The sequence below is a fragment of a genome, unplaced genomic scaffold (genome assembly GCF_019419815.1).
Source record: "Pyrus x bretschneideri cultivar Hongxiangsu unplaced genomic scaffold, Pyrus_bretschneideri_v1 Contig1, whole genome shotgun sequence".
Classification (NCBI taxonomy): domain Eukaryota; kingdom Viridiplantae; phylum Streptophyta; class Magnoliopsida; order Rosales; family Rosaceae; genus Pyrus; species Pyrus x bretschneideri.
This window is the reverse complement of record NW_025999390.1, coordinates 13,365,451-13,388,724: the sequence shown is the minus strand read 5'-3', so window position 1 is coordinate 13,388,724 and position 23,274 is coordinate 13,365,451. Positions and strand designations below refer to the sequence as shown.

Sequence of the window (23,274 nt, the reverse complement as noted above, 5' to 3'; positions counted from 1 at the left end):
ACTAGTGTAGTAAGCTTGTGGCTATATATATCTTCTTGTACTGTCATAATTATTCAATCAATGAAAATCAGTCTTTACCGAGAAAATCTCAGTTTCTATATTAATTTCTCTTTGAGATTAGGCTTTCAGGGGCTTCGTGTGTAAGTAAAAAATATGAACAAAATTAACATTGACAACAAAGTTCTATTGATAAAGCATTCAACAAGAACTTTATAAACCTATGAAATAACAACACAAATAACAAAACAAACTAAATGTAAATATAAACTTATAGAGAAGATGAAACTAAAATCTTGCCAGCTCCATCTACGGACAGGTACCCCTCAAATTAACTCTCTCAGAATCCGATAGCAGCTTGAAAACTTCACTAGGATCAAACCCTAATCTCACTACATTAGAACTAGAATCTCGAAAATTGTAAAATATGAGTTTTTCGTGCCCTTTCACAAGTGCAATATCACTGCTGTAAAATGATACAGGGGGAGGACAATAGCCCTCCACTTCTTTAAGCCCTTCCATGCTCAATCTCCGTATCTTTCTCCATACTTTTTTTTCATGATCTTCCATAACCCACAGGTCCATGGACTCCCTATAGATGCAAATCAATCCAAGCCGGCCTTGGTACTCCACGAGTCGATTGTAACTTAAACCCTCACAATCCCTCACCGGCTGTGGTAAATCAAATAGTTCCCAACTCTCTTTATCATCTTCATAATGAAAAGCAAAAATTTTGTTGTCCGCTAATCGCCAATAGAATCCACCACATACTGATATGTAGCGCCGGTTAAAGCCGTATAAGCAAATAGAATAAGGTAAGCTTACATCCTTCAACTGCCTCCACTCCCAAGTGTTTGAATCAAACACCTCAAATCTCCACTTTAAGTACTGTGTTGACTTGACCTTGAAGAAGGGATACCGGGCTCTTGAAATCTGAATAATCTTGTACCTTAGAGGCTTTGAACTTAACACAACTATGGCAGTCGTCGAAGTGAAATACCTGTTCCTTGGATTCGGTAACTTTTCCCATTGTCTAGTGGTAGGTTTGCAGACAAAAAGTTGGTAATTATTTTCGCTCATACAAAACACTAGACCTTGACGACTCACAGCTTCAATGCGCACTGGGACAGGCATGAAGTCCATAACTGAGTGTGTCAAATTCTTGTTTGCCTTATTATCAACAGACACGAACGTTTGTAAAGTTTTCCCATATTTGACCCGATTCTCGACTAGAAACCCCGAAACTGTGCCACTTCTTTCGCAAAGAAATTGCCAGAACCTTGAGTCATACGTGATGTGATTCCACTCCTTTGAAACCAGCCTGCACCGGCCTAGACTTTCGAGCGATGTTCGTGTTAGAATATGATCAAACCATATTTCTGAAGGAAGGGATGGTAGTGATGACGAGGCCATTAAAGCGACTGAATGGGATTTGGATTCGGATTCGGGTTCTCCACTGATCTTTTTGGCGTCCATCTTATCCATTGTGTGTGATGTGTTGTTAGTTAGCACAATGCAGTGGACAAGATCTTGGATCCCTGCAATTTATTGACGATTCGTTTGATATGATGCTGGAGACTTGGGGCCAAAGCAATTGCTTGAAATACTCCCGAGGTAGACAGATAATTTATAACAAAGGGAGAATGTGTTTGGCAGTTGAATTTATGAGAGTTAGAAGAAGTTAATCGCATGTCCTCTTCCTAGAAATTAAAATTAATGTATGTCCACATCAGCATTTTCTTATTTAATTCATTATCTATTATTAATGTAAAAAGATATATACTCATTTCCAGTTTATCCTTTAATATCTATTACTAATTTTTAATTATCTTCCTAAAAATCAGAGAACAGTTTTCTACTTTTTTGTGTCTCTCACCCAGTTCATCAAAAGAGAGATACGGTCGTGAGAAATTTTGTGAGGGAGAGAAAAAGAGAAAGAGGGAGAGATAAAATAGCTATTGAAAATAAGCTGAAATTTGTTAGGGGAGATAGAGAAATTAGGCGTTCATAAACAATGATCTATTTTATTGGCTTACGAATGTTCTACGATCTTTATATCCACCATTATTGAGTATACACACATTGTATCTTATATCTCTTGACATGGATGATTACAATTTATTTTTCAAATAGAAACGTACCAAAGTCAAATTAAAACATACCAGTATCGAATTAAAACGTACCAATGTCGAATTAAAACGTACCAAGCAACTTGAAACGTACCTCATGTTAAAGTGAAACGTATCCACTATAATATCTAGAAGGCAATGCGCCAATCGAAGTTAAATTTCCAAATGTACCATGCAACTTGAAACGTACCTCATGTTAAAGTGACATGTACCCACTATAATATCTAGAAGGCATTGTGCCAATCGAAGTTAACTTTCCAAATGTACCATGGTACGTGAAAATTATGAAAACATGGATACAAAGTGCGGTAAAACAAAAGGCTTACTGTAACATCCCACATCGCGCCAGGGAAGTGGATCCTATAAGCCTTATATGTATATTCCCATCTCTACCTAGCACAAGGGCTTTTGGGAGCTCACTGGCTTCGGAATTCATCGGAACTCTGAAGTTAAGCGAGTTCGCACGAGAGCAATCCCAGGATGGGTGACCCACTAAGAAGTTCTCGTGTGAGTTCCCAGAAACAAAACCGTGAGGGTATGGTAGAGCCCAAAGCAGACAATATCGTGCTACGGTGGAGTCGAGTCCGGGTTGTGGTGGGGGCCCAGGCCGGGATGTGACACTTACCCTATGGTATCAATATTCAAATTTGAAGGTGTGATATATCATACCACCATCAAAGTTGGTGGAGAACAGTCATTAAATTAACTTAAACGGTGGTACGATATACACATTGATTGGAAGAGTTGGTGTGTGCTCCAATACGGTGTGGAGTTGGAAGAAAAAGGTACGTAAGAAATAGAAGAAAATGTCAAGTTGTTCCTTAAAATTGTAACAGAATTATGTTGAAATTGAATACTGAATCATAACCACTAGAGATTTTATAGTTAATTTGGTACACTACATAGAATGAGAAATCATATAATCTTGTATTATGTGGCGCCTAAATTGTAAGAATATGTTTAATCAAAATTCTAAAAGACATGGATGTTTAATCTTAAAATTTCAAGAACTAGGCATCTGTATCAAAACGCCCCTTACTAATACTTGCACGTATCTGAGAAGGGATGCATGACCAGAGGCAAGGTCCACAAAAATTAGGTTCCAAGAGTCGACATGGTTTTGGTTCTTTTGGTTTCTTCATGAGTAAGTCCTCCAAAAATCTATTTTAGTCACAACCATTGAAGAAAAAAAGTGTGGACATGTTTGCTATTGAAACCGATTATTGCGCTATATGGTTAAGGAAAGCATCCGAGTCTAGACATTTACACATCCCGTATTTAACAGTTAATTCTTTTAATGTTTCAATTCTCTTTTAAGTTTTAACACTAAAAAACTAATATTTATAAGGCTTAGAGTCTTCACATTTACACATCCCGTAATTATATTCTCCTATAAAATATGGGGTTGCCGTTACTTTGACTCCTAAAGTATCATTATGTGTGTAAATTTCTAAACCTCAAGTAAATTTCAACTCAAATTGATTTGCTCATACCTAACAATTTTTAATTGTAAAGCCATGGTTTACCAATTAAAGGATAAATAGTTACAGGATTAGTGAATAAAACAACTGCCGGATAATATTTTAATTTATTTTGTTGATTGCAGGTCGTTCATACGACCATATCGAACAATAATATATCTATTTAATTGTTCTCTTAGCCAAGAATAAGGCAGACTCTGAGAGAGAGAGAGAGAGAGAGAGAGAGAGAGAAATAATTCTTATCTACAAGTTGAAGTCACTCTCCTCCACCCTTGCTTGGTGTCCTGTGATTGTGCATTCCTTTGTCTTCTTTCAATCATTCTTTACCCCAAAAGATTATAAACAAAGTTTATTATTTCCACAACTACATAACGACCACGGCTTTTCGATTAACGACTTCTTATTTTAAAGGTTATTATCTCGATACAGATAAAATCGTTTAATTGTGCTGAAGAATATGTATTATCAAGCGTGTTTAATTTGTATGTCTAAATAGTATTATTGTTAATTTATTTTAATTTAAACCTATTTAATAATAACATGGCTTAGAGTGGAGAATCTTCTTTGTGAAATTAAAACAACTAGCTAGTACTAATTTAAGGCCCCTCCTCCTCTCCAAATCCTCTTGCCACTTTCACCAAAAACCCAAAACAATGGGTTACAAGCTCTACACAATACAAAGCCCCATTTCACAGCCGCCACCGCCTCCTCCGTCACCGAAAACCAACTTACCCATGCTGTATTATGGCCTCATAGTCGTCGGAACAGCCGGCATAATCCTAGCCATGTACAACCTTATCTTCATCAAATGGACTTCGAGGCGCCATGGCCAGTCTCCGGCGTCAAGACCATCAAACAGTTTGGTTGATCTCTCAAGAACGAGGAGGAGTAGGAGCTTTGAGAACTTGGGCAGCTTCAGGTACCAGAAGAAAGAGGGATCAAACACAAAAGATGAAAATTCTGTTGAATGTGCTGTTTGTTTGTCAGTTTTTGAGGATGGAGAAGAAATAAGAAAACTGCCTACTTGCAAGCACTCTTTTCATGCTCCTTGCATAGACATGTGGCTCTATTCTCACTCTGACTGCCCGCTCTGTCGCACGCCCGTGCCCGTCAGCTCATGGTGTCATCCGCAGTTGACGACCACGCCGGAGGACAATTCCAGAGAGGGCCTGCTAGTCTGAGCTTTCTAGGGTTTTTTTTTTTTCTTTCTTTTTTTTCGTTCATTTTTTTTTTTTCCATTTACAGAAAGAAAGAAAAATTTGAAATTTCCCATTTTTTTTAAGGCTTTTTTTTTTTTTGGGAGTTTGTTGGTTTGTAAAGTGGGACGATGGTATCAAGGAGTGCATGGTAGAAAACAAGGATTAGGTGGAGAATTTTTTACCAAACTATCAGGAATACAAGTTACTCTAATGTATAATTTTACGTGTTATAATAAGATAAACGATAGTTTTAATACATTTTTTTAGAGTATATAATATAAAACAAATTTACTTATTGTAATTTAAGTAAAATAGTAACGTTACTTGGTCGTATTCAAGTACAATGAAAATTGCCCGATTAGATAAACATTGTAAAAATATTTCGCCACAGTTGGATCCAAATTTAAACTGGCACTGTATTGTATATGATACTGAAATTTTTGTTGGTTCTTACGCTTGCAACTTGCGATCACGATTTCCTTACGTCATCAAAATATCCGAAAATGCTAAAAAAATTCAACAACTTGAACAGTTTGCAGTGAGTTCATGTGATTTCTGCAAAGACAATGTATCATACGCTTGCAACTGTATTCAATGAAAACATCATAACTCCATTTTCAAAATTTTGAGGGTTTTTTCTTGTAGAAAAGATTCTAGTATTGTAGCGTTATTAGGTTCGCCTCCATGAGACAAAATTTTGAATCCCGTCACCGTGTTCACAACTCTCAGACCGTCAATGTGTTTCGAGTTTACAACTTGCTTTCTGCACCCAAGTTCAAATCTCTCCCGTAGTTTAGGCTTACCCTTTTGAAAGTTGGGTTCTCTAGCTCGATCTCACCATTACAAAGCATGTGCATCTCCTCATATTCGTAACATGTTTGTTGTGTACAAATTTACCGAATGTAATTTTATTAAAATATCCGCGTGTCAAATCTTGATTCGATAAATTCCGGCATAAATTTTCACATATATTACAATGCACAAAAGACCTCTCACCTCTCACACTGCCAATAATATACAAGAAATTGAAATCTACATCCTTCTTAAGTTGTCTAGCCTCGCCTGTAAATCACTATCTATCCCACCGTCATCAGCTCCAGCTGCTGCTGTTTCCACTTGCGGAACTTTGTTCTTCGCAGCTGGTGCAGCAACAGCAGCCGATGGTGCATTAACAAGCTGCAGAGAATAAGAAAACAACAGAAATGTTATCGCTGCTCAGAAACTTTAAATTCGTCAACCACAGCGGAGAGGAAAAATGTACGAGTTCTCGACTGATGTAAGTACCTCTTGGTTGACGTTAATTCCAATCTCATCAAGAACCTGGCTCACTAGTTCGTCGGTTTCCTCCTCTTCCTCATCTCCTTCCAGCGCATCATCAATAGCATCACCCATCACCTCAGTTGTCAATTCCATCTTCTCATTCTGCCTCTCAAATTCTTGCATAATTTTCTGCAGTGATGGCAAGTTCATCTGCCTGTTCATCTGGCCCATTGCCTTCGTCACTCCTTTCATTGCCTCTCCCATAGCTTGTGTGGATTTCAACGTCTGAAAGAAAAAAGTAATTCTAAAAATACAACTCATCCAATAGGATACCAAAATAATGACGGAGCTACCTTTCGTTCACATGGATTAAAAGGCATAAATCACAGAATGTAGATATACCTGAATTCTAAGAGATACACCCTGGAGTTGAGATTTGAGCTTGTAGAACTTTTCAATCTGATGTCGTGTTCGAACAAGGTCTTTCGCCATAACTTTAACAGCTCCCTGAAACAAAGTTGGACAGATAAAAAGCACAGTTAGGCTATGCGACCATCAAACCAAAGTCTATACGCTAAAAGGTAAAAGCAGAAAATGTTCTATGCATGTATAACACCAACTTCATAACTAAAACTCAGAGACAGATAATTAGGCAACAATGAGCCAAGGGAGTTTAGGTCTGCGGTCAAGAGTAGCTCAGCCACAAAGCACAAACAGAGGAAGATACTGAAATCGAGCCTCACGAAAAATAAAGCAAAACAGCAAATAGCAGAGAGAAAATAACACACCATCTGCCCTTGCTTGGCACTTTTCTTAATCTCTAGAATTAGTTTCTTCTCTTGTGCTTGGAGAGCTCCTCTCTCCCTCTCTATCTCTCGAATAGATTTGTCCAGCATCCTCTTGTTTTCCCGCAAAAGTTCTAAAATCACAAATTCAGACCCAAATATACAATTTCAGTTTATAAAGCAGTAATTGTCACAAAACAATGAGACAAATAAAAATTAGTGTTACATGCCCCAAGACAAGAATCAAGACATAAATCAAGTCTACCGTCAGATGGACAACATCATACAAAAATGTACACAAACTTTAAGAAGCAAACAACCGAATTACCAATTGAGCGATCAAACTCAGATATCAATATGCAAATAGCAGCGTACGGTGTACAAACAAAAGGTTCGCAATTGTATAGATATCCTTCTACTTCAAGTAGTTAGATTTTCTTCATTTTGTATTCACATAATCCAACTGAAAATTACACATCACACCGCTACGGGTTCAACTCCGGATATTGGGTGGAATTTCTGGTCCAAACCCTAACGATGTCCCATACGCATACACATAGATTGCAAAACAAAGAACTGGCGAAAAGCATTGACAAACTAGATTGACTTCTAATGGATTAAATCTTATATCCCCTCCAATTCAGCTTCCTATTCACAATTAACTACACAGCCATAAAAAATTGAGGAAACAAAAACATCATTTATTTGATTATTTGATTAACAAATAAATTGTTTAAATTTCTCGGTATTGCTCCAATTAGTCTCTCTACAATTTCCAAATCTATTAAAACACAATACAAAGTTTTACATCAGGAAAATAAAAGATCATAGAAATTCAACAAACCAAAACCCTAAAACAACATAAAACTCAACCAAATTGATCAATCTACGAACCTGCGGGCGTCTTCCGCTTGCCGAAGAGGAAACTCATGGCGCCGGATCGAACGGTCGAAAATCGATCTGAAACTTCTCAGGTTTGGCCTGGATCGGATCGAATCGTCTCTGCGCGCTGCGCTTTCGATTAGATTTTTCCAAAAAAAGGATTGAATTCGTCGGCTTTTGAAAGCTTCCGATTCGTCGAGTTTTCCCTTCACGCGGTGCTTTGGTGTAGTGGTTAAGGAATGCAATCAGCATCGTCGACGACACCTTACACGCGGCAACTCTCGAGTGGTGGGCCCCACACGATCGTTATTTTGGCACGCTTATTGCAAATCTAAGTTTTTCCAAGGCCCAATGGGTTTTCTGTAATTGCACTTTTGGGCCTTGAGGGATTCGTGGGCTTGAAACCGAGGCCCAATTCTGGGTCGGCTATTTTTGTCAGAAATTGGTTGGTTTTACCGGCACGCGGGAAAATGCGTCTGGTGTTTTTGCCTTTGGTTTGTTTGTTTGTTTGTTTTAACGGCCGAGTGAAAGCTGCACATTTGGAGCTGACGGTAAGAGAGCACAGAGGTACACGTGGGGAGCATTGCTTTTAAAGGGACTCGGAAGACGCAGACAGGTTCACGTGCGGGATTGTCCCAACACGCCGTACGTGAGAGCATACTATACTATTCTTATAGCACGCACGTTTAGAACCCACGGCTTGTATGCGAGTGCTTTTATAGAAAGCACTTATCTCGTAATTTTTTCAAAAAATTGCTTTCAGTGAAAGCTTATCATAAGCTTCATAAACATTTGAGCGTTTCTTGAAGAATCGAAAGTGATTCACACTGTAAACTTGGTAAAACATACTAATCAAATTAGTTAAATTAAAAACATAATGACCAAAATAGACTTTAGGTATAAGCTCAGTGAACAAAAAAGTTTAAACCTAAACAAAAACTATTTTCTTGAGTTTTTAAAAAATGTCTTTTAGTGCCACTTTGTGAAACCCCGTCCCAAATTATGTATTTTGTCATATTAACAGAGTTATGAAATGACCAGTTTGTCCCCTATCACTTACCCAATCCGGTTTCCATTTTGGACTTTCTCCAAATTCTTTCCTTCTCTTTGCTTGCCACATGGCACCACCCCCACCCTCATCCCCATCTCTTTTCTCTCTCCTTCTCTCCTTCTCCCAGAGTCCACTCTCAATCTCGAATCTCTCTTTCTCAACCCTCACTCTTATCTCTCTCGCACACTTTCTCCCTCTCCCTGATCCACACACACACCATCATCACCACCTGTTGGCAATGACGACGACCCTCGCCCTCGACCAAACACCCAACTCTTCCTCTTTAATGTGAAATATTCTTACACTCAAATTAAAACCCTATGATTGTAGTATATGAAAGTAGGGATCGTTTTAGGCCGGGGATTAGAAGGGATGCTAATCAACACAATTAAGACTCAAAAACACTAAACTAGACTCTATAGACTCTAAACTAACTTAAAACACTCAAAACAGCAACAAACACTCAAAAAGACTAAATTTTAGACCTAACAAGTGTTTTGGACGAAAATAAACCTTAACTTGACTCAAAAGACTCAAAGAAAACAGATTTTGACTCAAATAACAAGACTAAATGAAAGGGGGATTGTTTTTGACGAATTTAAAACTTAAAACAAAAACTTTGTAGAAAACACTTTGTAAAAAGTGAAATTAGGTGAATTAAATGGGTGAAAGGCTAGTTAGAGAGTCCTTCTCCACACATGATATATGCATATAAACCAATTTCCAGTTATTTTTCCTTTAGACTATGAATGACAACGCCCCAAGTTAGTTGCATCGCACAACTAACCATCAGATTTTCCTTATTTCATTGAATTAGATGGAATACGCATCTAAACCAAATTATCTTTCTCAAGTTCCTTATATGAAACGCATGATAGAGATACATGTCAAAAGTCATTAAGTTCTATGAAAATCATAAGCATTGACAAGGCATTCATCACTATGAAACGCATGAGACTCATACCAAGGATTTACTTAACACGATTATGACTAGCAACCTCCACTACTTGTGAATATAAGTGAATAACTATTACGTGAGACCCCCTTATACTCTAGCATCAAATTCATGCATGCAAATTAAGTGTCGACCACATACATAAACAAGTTTTAGTAACTTAGATAAGCAAATCACATTCATACCTTAAAAAACAATAACTGGATGGAATCAATTCATATAAAACATATAATCATGGCTTCGAATTCACCTCTAACTAAAAGGAAATTAGTTTTACATGTTCGCAAAACAAAGATAATTAAACTTAAACATTAAAAACAAAAATAGAATACACCTAGCAACACTCCAGGTGGCTCCTCCTTCCTTCCTTGCTGCCCACAATGGGGATTTGTGTGAATTTAGGCTCCTGAGGTGTGGTGGATGGTGTGGTGTGAATTTGGGGTAGTGGGTGGTGTTTTTTTTAGTGTTGTGGCATCATGTATTTATAGGGTGAAGGGGAGGCACAAAATTGGGCTGAAAATGAGAGGAATTAGGACTCCAAATCACCAAAAAACAAGGACACTTTCAATCAAATTCCAAGGAGGACAAGGAATGGTCCTTGTGACAGATTCTAGAACTTCTAGAAGAGTTACATGTGGCATAAACTTAGGGCACGAAAATAGAGCTTCTAGAACTTGATATTTAGGTGATTTAATGTGAAAATGAGTCCTCTTTGAAGTTGGAATTAAGGTAGGACAAGATTAGGATAGGATAAGATAAGATAAGGTTGGATAAGGTTTGGATAAGATAAGGAAATTTGGATAATACTCCTTCTTTGTAGCTGATTCCTTATCTTCCAAGTCTTCAATTTAATTCTTCCAGATGTTAATCACATTCCTAGCCTCTCTTGATCTTCAAATTCATCCATCCACCTTGCTCCATATGCAAGCTATCCATAATAAGCCCAAAATTGCTCTAAAAGGCTCAAAATTGTCTTTTCTTGCCAACTTTGTCATTATGACCTACAAACACACGAAAATAGCTTAAAACACTATAATAAATAGTAACTAGCTAACTAAATGCAAGGAAACAACATAACTAAGTAGCATAAATATGCTCCTATCACTTTCTCTTTCCCGACACCGTTGCAGTCATAGTACAAGCATTTTCCGACGAAGGTAAGTCGAAATCACCTTTTGATCTCCTTCCTTCATAGTCTAGACTACTTGGTTATTGAATGGAAAACGATTTTGGTGAAAGTTTAAGCACGAAAACAGCTTGAGGAAGCATTTTGCAATTCTATGGCAAAATACCGTAGATTTCAGGCCTTTTTCCGGTCATCTCTGGCGCCAACTCCAACCTATCTTGGTACAACTTGAATCCCTACTATTTTATCTTCATTTTGGCTTTTGTATGATGAAATTTGGTTGACGTTTGACCCCAAAACGGAGTCGAGGAGATTCCCGGCCAAATCTCTGGCCTTCTCCCTCACAAAACTGGGTCGAGACCCAAACCCAAGCCTTGGGCTGGGCTTTCAGGCCCAAAACCCAATTGAAACAAAGCCTTTGGGTCGTAATGACTCGGGCCTTTGGCCCATTAAACCCTCAGCCCAAACCTTTAGAACCCAAGCCCAAAACCCTTTGAAACCCAGCTCAACCCTTAACCTGAAACCTAAGGGAACCCCAACCTTTGGGCCATGGAACCAACCCATTTGAGAAGCCCAAAAGCCCAATATGCCAAGCCCAACCCACTAAGTCAAGCCCAAAACCTTCAGTCCCAAACCCAGAACCGACCCAAACCCTGAGCCCAACCACGCGTGACCCTGTGCGTGGGCACACGTGAGGCCGAGCCGATGCTAGTGCATGGAGCACAAGCACCAACGGTGGCTCCAGCGACTTTTCAAGCCAACTTTTCGGCAACCCATGGCAGCGCGTGAAGGCACGTGCGGCGACATGTGGGGGTACTTGAGGTCCCTCTTATGTTTTTCGACGTCTTGAATCCGTTTATGACGTCCGTTTCCTAAAATTCAATCGTTATGATAAAGTTTTATTAATTTATTAATTGAACCCTTTATGTGCTTAGGTGCAACTATTAATGGCAATTCTGTCCTTCTTATTTCACACCGCTCATAGATGACGAGCGTATGTCCTGCCTACGGGCGATTGTCTTGCCTACGGGCGTATGTCCTGCCTATGGGTGATTGTTCTACCTATGGGCACATGGCGTATGTTCTGCCTACGGGTGCATGATGGAGAACCTTCGGGCGATTATGATACCACTAGTTAGCACACTATATATGATATATGTATTATGAAAGGTTTTATGGCATGCTAGGGTTTTCGGAAATCCTATCACATATTATGCTATTAGTTTTCATAAACTTTGGGGGATAATACGTTGTTGAATAACTATGTTTGTACTACTTATATATCAACTTGGTCCACTCATGTTTGTTTTGCACCCCCTCAAGACATAGGAACGAGGCTTACAATCCAAGCTATGAGGCATTCCCATACCAGTGACATCGTGCCATCCTTTCTGCTTTGACATCATTGTAATATCACCTTCTGCTTGTATTCTAAATTAGATGTATGCTCTGAACAGGTTATGCATTATCACTATCATTATCATTGTTGGCAGTTGAATATTATTATATTATTTTATAAGGTTTTATGTTGGAATATTACATTGCGCAGTTCACGTGAAATTTACATGCATGTTTCACATGTTCTTAGCAAATGCATTCATTAAATGGCTTGCGTCACCCTCGGGTGTCAGCCAACATGTGGACATCCCGATGTCCCCTAGACATCGGGATCGGGGCGTGTCACACTTAATACGACGGTATAATGTTATTCTTCTTCACTTGTAAATGAGAGGTCTTAGGTTCAATTCTAGTCAAAGATGAATTTGAATCACATTATCGCCAGCCTATTGTGAGGTTTGGCTCATTCCCCCACCCCCTTAGACCAAAAAATTTAGGTTTTAACCCAGTAACAGTTTTTTTCCTCCAACCCTTCTGAGTTAAATTTGTAGTCCGAGATTATTAAAAAATGAATTTAGGATAATTTTTTTCTTAAAGTAACTTTAAAAAAAAAAATTATGTAGACTATCCTAGTTTAATTTTACGAACATTTTAACCTAAAAATGTTTAGATTTTGATAAATATTAAAAAATCACTAAACCCACACCATAAAACTCATGGAACACTACGAAAGAATATGACACATAAAATAATTTTTTTTTATAATTACTTTAGCCGTTAGATTTAAATTTGAACCATTAGATCTTTTTTTTACCGTTGGATTTGATCATATTAGATCTTAGCCATTGGATTCAACAAATTTATAAACATATAACTAAAAAAATACAAATATATAGTGGATCAGCCCCACTAACCTAGGGGAATCTTAGGCTAATTTTGCCCCAGAAATGAGTTTTGGTTAAAATTCATATTTGCCCCAAGGGTTGGAGGAAGTTGGGGTAAGTTTAAAACCTAAAATTTGAGTTTTTCTCCAAAGATTAGAGTAGATCTTGATATAAATAATATCGTTTGTTAAAAAAATATCTTTTTGTATTTTCTTTTTTAAACTGAAAACTAATTATATTACCAAAATATGTTTTCAATTTAGCTTTTTTTTTTCTTTTTTTTCTTTTTTTAAGTATAAAACTGAAATCGAAATGTATACAAAATGATCATTTAAAGTTTTCGATTAAAATCATGTCCAAAATGATTGTTAATCCACAAAACACTTTTAGTCATTCTGAAACAAACAGTAGCTCCAACAATGTCTGCTTTGAATATGAGGGTCTAACTATGGAATGAGCATTCGTTTTCTATTGAAGAAAGCATTATTGCTGTGAACTTCAAATATCATTTCCAATAACAAAACCTATTAATATGTTATCTATCATTTTTAACAATGTTGATGAAGGTTAGTTCTCCTTCACATGAATTTTCTATTTAATGACCAAATATTGAACAACCCTTAATACTATTAATACTCAGCGTTTGCTTTTTCAAAAAATAAGTGTAGTGGTATTATTTCCTAACAAAAACTCAATGGTACTCCAGAGTATATGATATTTCAGACTTTTTAACTGTCAAATCTTAACTTTTGTATTTTTAAACAAAGATCTAACGTTTAAAAAACTCAGCGTACTCCGAAACACTTTGTAAAATCCTACATCTAACGTTTAAAGAGACAAATGCATAATGTAATTTTGGACTCACCTATGTTATGGAAATCATGCAAACAATGCAGAATGGGCAACTGGCATACCGGCAGATTGCAGAGTACCGAACCAATTCTCTACAGAGGACAAGTATGGAGAAGATCCAACCCACAGATGGGATAACTGCTACGTGGTCCTCCTACACTCCTACTCCCCTACATATAGGCTTCTCTCTCTCTCGATATAATTCATATTATTTATATAAATAATTACGTATTAATTTGCTACACATGCATTTGTTTTAAATCACCATCCATTAATCAATTATCCAGGCTACTTGCCACGGATTTATGCATGGTTGTTGAGAAACATGAGGTGAATTTAGTTGGTATACATTGCAATTTCCCAATTTTTTATATTTGCTTATGTGATCATTAGTACAGTATGGTATTCCGCTCCATTACATGAGAAATTTTAAATTCGTCTTATGCAAATAGCAAGTTTGATATCATACTTTTGTGGATCAGTTACATCGCTTAGCTTAAACTATTGATTTGTTGATCAAGTTGGTTTTCACCAAAATGTGTTGTTCAAATTTACAGTTTAACAAGAAAACAATACTTATCTCATTTCACCCTTAAGTTAAGATTGATAATCATGACTATAAATTGACGACATATATCGCTTTCAAATCTTCAACTCATGTTACCACACTGATTAACCAAGATACATAGAGCCATATGTTAACTTAAAATCTTGATTAACTAAAGTCTATCTCCTATTTCACAAATAATTTCCCAAATTTTTGTAATTTTTTATTCTAATTTTGTCACTTTTGAGAACCAATTGAGAGCTATTGCACTCAAAGTCAATGAAGGGGACCAAGAATATATGGATTTGAAGATCACATAACTTTTATTTTCTCCTATGGTGTAAAAGTTTGTTGGGATATATGCTATAATGCTTGATCCTCCAATATATTGACTTCTTAGATTCCTCTTGAGTGGTCCCCTTCTTGTCTCCCTAGCTCCAAAACCTATTCAAATTTCAATCCTCTAATCCCATTTCTGCAACATTGAGATCATTTTAACGATCTAGCATTGTCTTCCTGTTCATGGATGCTGCAAAGTGTCTAATGACCAACTCAATCATGTATCTGAGCCTGTTTCTAGTGAGCGACGGGTAGAATTCTTTGTGTTCAACTTAAATACGCGGTGAAATATTGTAAGTGACAGAACAACCAGTCATTTCATAAAAATACCAGAAGGAACCAACAAAGTTTCTCTTGTTCTTGTCAATCCTGCTGACAAAATATTTCTTCTGTGCAGACAATAATTAAATGGCCCAAAAGGTCTGAGTTGTTAATAATTTCTAACCCCCTTTGAGATTAAAGTGATTGTAATTTTCACCCGTAAACACTTCAGGTGGTTGAGGCCATGTGCTAAAGCACCTAGCAACAACTGCTTGCTAGCTAGCTTTCACTTTCTCTCTTCTCTAGCAGAGAAGATTGGTGTGTTTTTACTTTTTCCATTCTCTCTTTTCATTCTGCTTTTTTGAGTTAGCACTTATAGTTTAAGCGTGTGAATGTGACGTTAACAGAGAAAGTGCTTTCAAAGTAACTAACGCTGTCTTATCAGATTTCTGTTGATAGGTTGTCAATTCAAACCTTGTATTAGTTGGAGTTTGATGGCTTAGATTAGAGTCATATTTGAGTCCTACATCGGCTAGAGGGAGAGCCATCTAGCGTTTTATAAGCAATGGCACCAGACATACATATTACCGAGGTCCTTTGGTAAAATTCCATACTTGTATTTTCCGGGTGACTAAAGTGGGAGAAATATTGGTAATACCGACTCGTGTGTATGTGACACGTTGGTGTGCTTCCGCACAACAATTGATATCAAAGCCCAAGCAACGGGATTGGCGACTCTCATGGTGACTCTCACGATCGTTCGAAGTTGAATAGCTCATTTGGAATTTGGTTGCCTATGGTCAAGGTGGAGCTCTATTTGTATTTGGATTGTAAGATGTTAATTTGGTGATGGTTCGAGTCATGCCAAAGTGGAGATTGTTGGAGTATGGTGGCTTAGATTAGAGCCACATTTGAGTCCTACATCGGCTAAGGGAGAGCCATCTGGTGTTGTATAAGCAATGGTACCACACAAACATATTACCGAGGCCTTTCGGTAAAACCTCATACCCGTTTCTCTCAAATCGCTAATGTGGGGGGAATATTGGCAATACCGACTCATGTGTGTGGAACTCATTGGTGTGCTTTCACACAACAGTATTTCGGCAAGAAAGTGCTTCAAAGTACTTATATATAACTTGAGTATTGTTTTCTCATCAAACTTTATTTTATCAGGATAAATATCTATGTTGTTAGATTATAAACCTAAACATATTTTTCGGCTAAAAAGTCATTCGAAGTACATCTACTTTAAGTAACTTCACTTATCAAACTTATGTTATTAGGCTCTGAATCTAAACCACAAAATTAGACAAAAATTAACTTAATGGGTGATTCAGATTCACAATCAAACAAAATTGAAAAGAAAAAGTTTTCGTATCATTTCTTTTAATAATGTTTTCATTGCTTTCACTTCTTGTCAAATTAATCTTTTGTTTGCTTAGACATATAATCTTAAACCAAATTATTAGGGTGAACTCCAAGAAATTAACAAGTAAGACAACCAATAACCTCCCCGAGAATTTGAAAGTAGAAACCCTTAATCAATTTGCTCATATTTTTTTCACAAAAAAATAAAGAAATATAGAAAATTACAACAACCCTTGGGCAATAGCTTGATTGGTTCTGAAATTAGTAGTCTCATACACAGGAAGTTCTTCCATGTACCTTCCAACCCCAACTGGATGATTCAGCTCAAAAAGATCAGAACTTGAACAGCTCTCAGCATCATGATCACTTTCTTCATCATCTGCATTGTCGCAAAAACTTCTCACCAAATTTTGACTAACCGCCCCAGTCTTTCTGTAACTTGTTGATTTTGTGCTACGATTAAATGTGAGCACGTCTTCTGTTCGACTCTTAACCGGTTGGATCAGCTTATCATAATTACCAGGACAAGCCCTTGCATATTTTTGAAAAGAGGGTTTTGGCATCAAGCTTGGGTCTTCTTCGAACACACATTTGAGGTGGTTTGGAGGCTGAGAATCCTCACCAAGAATCTCACTCACTGGGTAAAATCTAACGGACCTTTTCGTGCCATTGCTCGATTTTTTCGCTCTTGAAGACGGTTTGCTCAAGCAAGATCTTGAGAAAGTAGAAGCAGAAGCAGAAGAAGAAGGACAAGCCGATTTCAAATTCGACACATTCTCTGTAATGGTCACATCTTCCACAGCTCCAACATAACACATTTTTGGCTTCTTGACATTGCCGGAATTGAAAATCGAGTTGATGAAGTTCACAATCCGCCCGCCGGGCGAAATTGGTTGCTTCATTTTCTTCAATTCTTCATAGATTTTCAAAGCTCGTAGCTTCGTCTTTGAAAACGCACTTCCTCCGCCACTCTCACTCTTTTCCTTCTCCTCGAATTGCACGAACCTCTGCTCGACCGCCTTCGGTTTTGTTCTTGATCTGTAGCTCGAATCTGTTTCGGAAGACGAAAATGCAGCTCCTGAGCTCGACTCCGAGGAACTCGAAGCGGAGTTCGAGAACATGGAGCTGTGAACGCTCTGCTTCTCGACCCAATTCTCAATCATAATAGCCCTTCGAAGATTAACCTTCTCATTGTCTCCTTTAGTAGAACTGCTCTGTTTCTTGACCATTGTAGTCGACTCTCGAACATAACCCTGATCTCCATCTCCACCGCTCGATTCATCAATTGAGCGGTAGATGGAGTCGAGTAGCGAAGAAGAGAAAGATGGGTTTCTTCTTCGCCTCAAAAACGTTTCTTCTTTCGGTAACCTCTCCCTCGCATACATCTTGATTTGCTTACACAAAATTTACAGAGAAAAAACGGAGTTTTATAGGCCAAAAACAGAGGAAACAGAGAGAGTGTGAGAAAAGCAGAGAACAGTGAGAAATAGTTTAAGAAGTTGTGTTTGCTGGAGTGTCTGCTTAGAGACTGCCAAAAGCTGCAAAGGGTTTTTTATAGAATGCAAGTAGATCATGTGAAAAAACAAGAAAGAACAGGAAGAGGTTGCAAGTTTCCTCTGTTTTTTATAACATATATATGTAAGCGATAATTATCCTGGTGGTTAGGGTCTTTTTTTAGTTGTACGTTGAGTTCAAATCCTCACTCCTCTCAATATAGCTTTAAATAGTATCATCGCTTGTAATAAAAAAAACATAAATATTATCTCAATCTAACTTAGGAATACAGGTCACTCATCATTAGATTTTCTATTATAATTAATAAAAAGTCTATCCTTAAAAAAAATTATATAAAAAAATTCTTAAACAACTTCCTTTATCTAAAGTGTGACTTCTTTTTTGTTTTTTGTCCTTGTAATATAAAAAATGTCCTCAATAATAAGAAAAGTTGTTTAAGTGTTTATCGATAATAGAAAAAAAGTTTTGTCATGGACTTTTTATTAGTTCTTCCTTGATATTAAGGGCGAAAGGGAAATGAATGTGATTTTCTTATTTTACTCAATACTTAATATTAAATCCATAAGTTAATAACTATGAATCTTTAATCACCAAATGACTAAATGAACGAAACTCGTTTTTTATAATCTATATGGTTTTGTTCACGTGTCTTTTGCAGTAGGGTTTGTGTACAACAAAGAACAAAGTGTTGAGATTGGAAAGAAAGAAAGGCACATAGAGAAGTAGTAGGATTTATAGGAATAAGTTAGAAAGAAAGTGCCGTGCGTGCGGGTGAATTATGGTATTTGAAGGTCTTCCAGGTTAGCCTACTTTTTCTTACAAGTTACTGTTAAATTTCTTTTTGAAGAACAAAATTTCTGTGTTTGGTGGCAAGTGGTAAACTTTATTGATTCTTTCTTTTGAATGGTAAGACTAATGAGTGCAACATTTGGTTTCTTTTCCATTTTCTCTTGCTCGCCTAAGATCTTCGTTTTGAATACACGTGAAATTCTTTTTCATATGAGTTCTTAGATTAATTTTATAGTAGATTAATTTTCAATTTTTATAATAATTGTTACACTGAAACACTATAATTCTGCGAATAAATTTTAAAAAACCTCTAGCATGAAACCTTCCGTTTCCTCCACATCCCTTCCTCTCTCCATCTCTCTCGATCGTTCACTTCCCTTTTCTCTTCCTGAGTTTTTTTTGTTTTTTCCTTGTCGCGTAAGGAAAAAGGAAGAGAAATCTGTTTCAAAATTTTCACCATTGTCGAAAAATTTCATATGAAAAAAGGGTTCATGAGTTCAAGAAGAAGGAGATTCTAATTTTCGAAACCACACAATATCAATATTTTTTTGTTTTGTAACTAACTAGGTTTGGATATTATTGATAAAAGATTGGATGAAATTGGATGTGTAAAGTTATTAGGGCTTTATGCAATTTGTTGGATTTAAATATTCAATGAGAAGATTAGGTTTTGCAGATAGAAAGGATTCAACATGATGTAAAACTTTATTCTCTCTTTATTTTATTTTATTTGTTTTATCAATTAGTATTTTGTCACATCCCGGCCCAGGCCCCCACCACAACCTGGGTCCTACTCCACCGTAGCATGATATTGTTTGCTTTGAGCCCCTACTACACCCTCACGGTTTTGTTTCTGGGAACTCACACGAGAACTTCCCAGTGAGTCACCCATCCTCGCACGCTGCTCGCTTAACTTCGGAGTTCCTACAGAACCCGAAGTCAGTGAACTCACAAAATGTCTCGTGCTACGTAGAGATGGAAATATACATATAAGGCTTACAGGATCCACTCCCATGGGCGATGTGGGATGTTACAATTCACCCCCCTTAGGGGCCCGACGTTCTCGTCGGCACACTTCCGACTAAGGATTGGCTCTTGTACCAAATTGTCACATCCCAGCCCGAGCCCCCACCACAACCTGGGCCCGACTCCACCGTAGCACGATATTATCCGCTTTGAGCCGCTACCACACCCTCACGATTTTGTTTTTGGAAACTCACACGAGAACTTCCCAGTGGGTCACCCATCTTGGGATTGTTCTTGCACACTACTCGCTTAACTTCAGAGTTCCTACAGAACACAAAGCCAATGAGGTCCCAAAAGGCCTCGTGCTAGGTAGAGATGGGAATATACATATAAGGCTTACAGGATCCACTCTCCTAGGCGATGTGGGATGTTACAATTTTGTTTCCGAATTATAGGAATGATTTAAGTTGATAGTTTAATCTACCGTATTTGAAGGCTCATCTAAAAAGGACCTCACAGGTCCTCAAAATGAGGACCTTAATAGAACAGCTATGTTTCACAATAATATAGGGCTAAATTATACAATGAGACCATTATAAATTATAATAATATGGTATCAAATTTACCATTTAAGGCCCTAAAACTTTTTACTTACAAAAGGAATATCATTAAACTGTAATATTAAGTGACAAAAAGAAAAAGAATCAAAAGTTGTTAATCATCCAAAATATATTTCTTCCTTATATAAACTACATATTAATGCAACTCTAGTTGTCATCCAAAATTCCATGAAATTACCATTCAAACCCCTTAATTAAAACTGAATAGAAATAAAACTTATGAACAATTTGGTAATTACAAGAACACACATTTTTCCTTTAAAAAAAAAACGTTACCTACATGTGATTTTAATCTTTTTATATTAAAAAATAAAAATAAAAACCTCTCTCCCGCTACCACGTTCTCTCACTCTCTTCCTTTCTCCTTCCTTTAAAAAAAAAATGTTCACGCAATTTATGTTTGGCATATGCTAGTGTTCTTATTAAAAAAAAAAAACAAATGAGTGCATGATGATTTTTGAATCAGAAATATACATAACTTACAAATTACATTCTTCAAATTTTATTTAGATATAAAACTGTCTTAATATCCACAATACTGCTTTTAATTAACAAATTTCAATAACACTTGAAATCTTTGTTGTGTTATTAGCATAATAGAAATGTTAATAAAGGGTTTTTTAGCTAAAATGGTCCCTAAGATTTACATAACACATCATTTTAGTCCCTGAGATTGAAAATCAATAGAAATGGTCTCTAAAATTGTCCACCATCCATTATTTTGGTCATTCCGTTAAAAACTCCGTTAAGTGTCTCAAAGCTCTTGGCTGGAAGTTCAGGCAATTTTTAAAGCTTCGTAACTCAATTGTTTCTTAACCAAATTCGACCCATAATATAACAAAATGAAGATAGTAAAGTGTAGAACAAGATTATACCTATTTGAAAGCCCAATGATTGCCGGAGATGCCGGAAAATAGCCTGAAAGGTGACTGGTCCGCAGGAAAATTAGAAAGTTTGCTGGAAACTAGGTAAAATTTAAACATTCATAACTTATTCAATACTCAATGAAATCGAGTGACTCAAAAACAAAAATTATACTTCTCAATGAGAAGAAGAGAATGGTACATTTATCAACGGCTAATTCGCTGTGGTTTGGCTTGAAAACAACTCAAAAGTGGCTAATTCAAAACCAAGATATCACTTTCAAGCCATTTTCCAGCCAAACCACGGCGATTTAGGCATCGAGAAAGGTACCATTCTCTTTGCCTTGTCTAGATGTATGCTTTTTGTTTTTGAATCACTCGATTTCGTTGAGTATTAAAGAAGTTATGAACGTTTAAAGTTTACTCAGTTTCCGGCGAGTTTTCCAGTTTTCCTGCATACTAGTCACCTTTCAGGCTATTTTTCATCATCTCCGGCAATCATTGGGCTTCCAAATAGGTATAATCTTGTTCTACACTTTCCTATCTTCATTTTGATATATTATGGGTCGAATTTGATTAGCAAACAATTGAGTTACGATGCTTTGAAAATTACCCAAACTTCCAGCTAAGAGCTTGTAATATCCCAAGAATTTATTATCGAAGAAGAGAAATATTTGAAAAAAAATATGTTGTGCTTATTTATTTTAACAGTTTTCATATGAAAGCAGTGAACTTCATTACGACTTTGTAGCATCTTTGGAATCAATTTTCAAAGCTCGAATGAACTTTTAATAGAACTTTGAATTTAATGGATGAGAGTGCAAAATGGCAGATGAGGAGTGGGTGGCCCTGACACGTGGCAGCACATGGCAAACCCTAGAATTATTTCATGTTTTTTTTTTAAACCTTGGTATTTTGTGGCCGTTACGAAATTAAGGAAACTTGGTGAACTTGAATGGTGATTTGGTACTTAGAGATCATGATAAATGGATTTGGACATGTTTTGGGATTGAAAGACAGGAGGAACCAATCTGGAAAATAGCCATGAATATCACTATTCACGCTGCTGGGATCAAACTGAAATATAAGTTTCAGATTTGGCGCCATTTTACAGTTCTCTAAAAGTTTGGGGCAGTTTTGTTATTACCCGAAGGCTTGAGACAAAACTGTGATTTTAGAATTGTTTTGGAGGCAGATGTTTACTGTTTTTCCAGCAAGGCAGCATGTATATAATTGAGAAATTTTTGAGGACTCAAATAAGAAAGAAAAATGTTTTAAAGGTCCAACTGAGATAAGGTGATGTTAAGCCTAATATCGAAATTATAAAATAAAGGAGTTTATATTGGTTGCTAGATATAGGGATTATATAGTGATATAGTTTATTTGTTAGATCAGGAACTCCAGTTACCGCAACGGTTGTGTTTAATCGAGGTGTTGGTAAGGGACATTGTTTGCTTGCTTTGGACTCTAGGTAGGAGAAATACGACAGACCTTTACAGAGATTGATCTTATTAAATTTCGTGAAGTGTTATATTATTGTTAATATTGATTGATTGATTGGGATTGGATGATAATTGGCATAGAGTTGTAATTGTGAATTGTTCTTGGAATGGTGTTTCATTGGTGATATATATGGAATATGAAATGAGATTAATTGTGCATCATTCATGAGGTGTTATGTGGTTGGAGTTTCAGTGTTGAGAAAGAATTGGAAATGTGGGTAGTTGGAAAAGATCTTTTGTGTAGTTGAGCCAAACTCTTAGCAGGTACCAGGTCTCAGGCTAGCCCACAGTGCACAAATTCTTTAAGGGTAATTCGGGACTGGTGACGAAGGGTTTTGGCAAGATGACTAACAAAAGGGGAAATTGGGATGATTGAATTACAAGGGGTTAATTTGTATATTAGAACATTCGAACCACCACTGCAGAGGTAAAATGCACGGTATAGGGCATGTAGGTCCGCATGTTTTATTATATGAATTAACGGGTAGAGACGAAGAGTATTGCATTGCATTTGGTACTTGATTACATGATTTTATCACACTTAATTTAGTATTGTCAATTATTG

General features: G+C 36.9%; 4 protein-coding genes across 4 annotated transcripts; 1 reads left to right on the top strand and 3 right to left on the bottom strand.

The window, feature by feature from the left end:
- Window positions 1-306: 306 nt before the first annotated feature.
- LOC125475014 (F-box protein At5g49610-like) lies at window positions 307-1,482 on the bottom strand. The gene has a single exon (XM_048579358.1). It carries the CDS (start codon window positions 1,480-1,482, stop codon window positions 307-309), a length of 1,176 nt encoding a protein of 391 aa, XP_048435315.1.
- A 2,778-nt stretch (window positions 1,483-4,260) lies between these two features.
- Window positions 4,261-4,788, top strand: LOC125474982 (RING-H2 finger protein ATL16-like). Its single transcript, XM_048579302.1, has one exon. The coding sequence runs from the start codon at window positions 4,261-4,263 to the stop codon at window positions 4,786-4,788; it is 528 nt and encodes a 175-aa protein (XP_048435259.1).
- Window positions 4,789-5,698: 910 nt separating this feature from the next.
- On the bottom strand, window positions 5,699-7,972 carry LOC103932547 (vacuolar protein sorting-associated protein 2 homolog 1). Its single transcript, XM_009342173.3, has 5 exons — window positions 7,746-7,972; window positions 6,855-6,985; window positions 6,469-6,573; window positions 6,091-6,351; window positions 5,699-5,982 (listed from the first exon to the last, which is right to left on the bottom strand). Exons 1-5 carry the CDS (start codon window positions 7,780-7,782, stop codon window positions 5,839-5,841), a joined length of 678 nt encoding a protein of 225 aa, XP_009340448.1. The 5' UTR covers window positions 7,783-7,972; the 3' UTR covers window positions 5,699-5,838.
- Window positions 7,973-16,675: 8,703 nt separating this feature from the next.
- On the bottom strand, window positions 16,676-17,839 carry LOC103932549 (protein BIG GRAIN 1-like C). The gene has a single exon (XM_009342175.2). It carries the CDS (start codon window positions 17,837-17,839, stop codon window positions 16,676-16,678), a length of 1,164 nt encoding a protein of 387 aa, XP_009340450.2.
- Between the last annotated feature and the right edge of the window lie 5,435 nt (window positions 17,840-23,274).

Excerpts from the sequence above, each read along its gene's own strand:
- LOC125475014 (XM_048579358.1), bottom strand. The coding sequence starts at position 1,482 with ATGGATAAGATGGACGCCAAAAAGATCAGTGGAGAACCCGAATCCGAA.
- LOC125474982 (XM_048579302.1), top strand. The coding sequence starts at position 4,261 with ATGGGTTACAAGCTCTACACAATACAAAGCCCCATTTCACAGCCGCCA.
- LOC103932547 (XM_009342173.3), bottom strand. The coding sequence starts at position 7,782 with ATGAGTTTCCTCTTCGGCAAGCGGAAGACGCCCGCAG. Across the intron at positions 6,986-7,745 it reads CAAGCGGAAGACGCCCGCAG|AACTTTTGCGGGAAAACAAG; the intron begins GTTCGTAGATTG and ends TTGTGATTTTAG. Across the intron at positions 5,983-6,090 it reads GAATTAACGTCAACCAAGAG|CTTGTTAATGCACCATCGGC; the intron begins GTACTTACATCA and ends TATTCTCTGCAG.
- LOC103932549 (XM_009342175.2), bottom strand. The coding sequence starts at position 17,839 with ATGTATGCGAGGGAGAGGTTACCGAAAGAAGAAACGTTTTTGAGGCGA.